This window comes from Etheostoma spectabile, chromosome 7, assembly GCF_008692095.1.
Source record: "Etheostoma spectabile isolate EspeVRDwgs_2016 chromosome 7, UIUC_Espe_1.0, whole genome shotgun sequence".
Lineage (NCBI taxonomy): Eukaryota > Metazoa > Chordata > Actinopteri > Perciformes > Percidae > Etheostoma > Etheostoma spectabile.
In genome coordinates, this window is record NC_045739.1 from 21,800,587 (window position 1) to 21,801,879 (window position 1,293).

Below are 1,293 nucleotides of genomic sequence, written 5' to 3' on the forward strand. Positions count from 1 at the left end.
GGTGAAAGTGTGTTTCCATCCAACGGCTTTAAAGCGAATAAAAACCTGTGTGTAATGACATCACATGCTGTTGATGAATGGAAACACCTTAAAATGTCTAAAATCAATTTGATTTACCAATTTATCGAATTGATTTTAGACATTTCAAGCTGTTTCCGTTCATTTTGGCACTGAATCGCACAATATTCAAGCAAACTTTTGCAAACAAAGTTTTTTTGCTTTCAAAATGGGTCGCGTCAACACATGATCAATATTGGACAAGTTGTAGTGCTCATGTGCCACCTGATAGCGACATATCAAGCTATAATAAGAAAACAACTCTATCAACACATTGCTGTGATGATGCAGATGCAACTTGCCTTCATTGTCCCTCTGGCACCGCCAGTCTCGCTGTTTGAGTGCCTTCCATTTACTCTGGAGGACGTCCCACTTCCCATTTTACTGTTTCCATAAGGCATTTTTCATTTGGTAACACTTAATTCGGGTTAAAAATGTGTGAATGGAAACATAGCTATTGTTCATCAATGTAATTTCGTAATATACTGAACAATTGCCATAGAGTCAACAACCCTGCATTTTTCTTTATCATCAGCACTCAGCCCAGAGTGACATCCTTCAGAGATCTGATGCATGAGGCAGAAGAGGAGAGTGATGAGGAGGAAGGACAAAGGTAATTTTATTCCTAGTTTTGTCTGTTTATCTACTTTTAGTGAATGTGTCACTCACTTTTACACTGCCAGATTAAAAAAGAAGGCAATCTTAGATGCCAGAGTTTTAAAGTTTGATAGAATAGTATACCAAAAAACTAGCCTAGAAATCTAGACGCTCCCCTAGTAGCAGCAGATATAATTTGCAGCTAGGGTTAGTCTAGCAACTCTCTGTTGGCTTGCAAGCTGGAAAGACCAAATTAGGGCCAATCACATCGTGTATAGAGTCGGTGTGCGGGCTTAACGAAATGACGGCAGAGTTGTGACGGTTCTGCATGAATTACGTGCTACTTGAAAACAAAGAAGATGTCTTTCAAATAGGCTTTGACTGGGACTCTGGAAGACTTGGAGTTAAGCACTGAAGTCTTTCTTAAAAAAGAAGGATGTTTGGAGTTTCGCCAACCGGATATGGAAAAAAGTTTGATATACCAACTAGGGTTGGTTGGTTGGAGCGCTATCCTATCCTGCCTAATATTGTTTTCCTCAGGAGGGGGGCTGGCGTCTCCCTTAGAGAGAGGTTGAGAAGCTCAGTCATAGGAGCTCAGAGTAGAGCCGCTGCTCCTTCACATTGAAAGGAGCCAGTTGA

General features: G+C 40.8%; 1 protein-coding gene across 1 annotated transcript in view; it reads left to right on the forward strand.

Moving 5' to 3' along the window:
- The window catches only part of nsfl1c (NSFL1 (p97) cofactor (p47)), a 9,676-nt gene that overhangs the window by 1,372 nt on the left and 7,011 nt on the right, over window positions 1–1,293 (forward strand). The window contains exon 3 of the mRNA XM_032521056.1: window positions 593–670. Within this exon, the coding sequence (XP_032376947.1) occupies window positions 593–670 (78 nt within the window). The remainder of the gene's footprint in view (window positions 1–592; window positions 671–1,293) is intronic.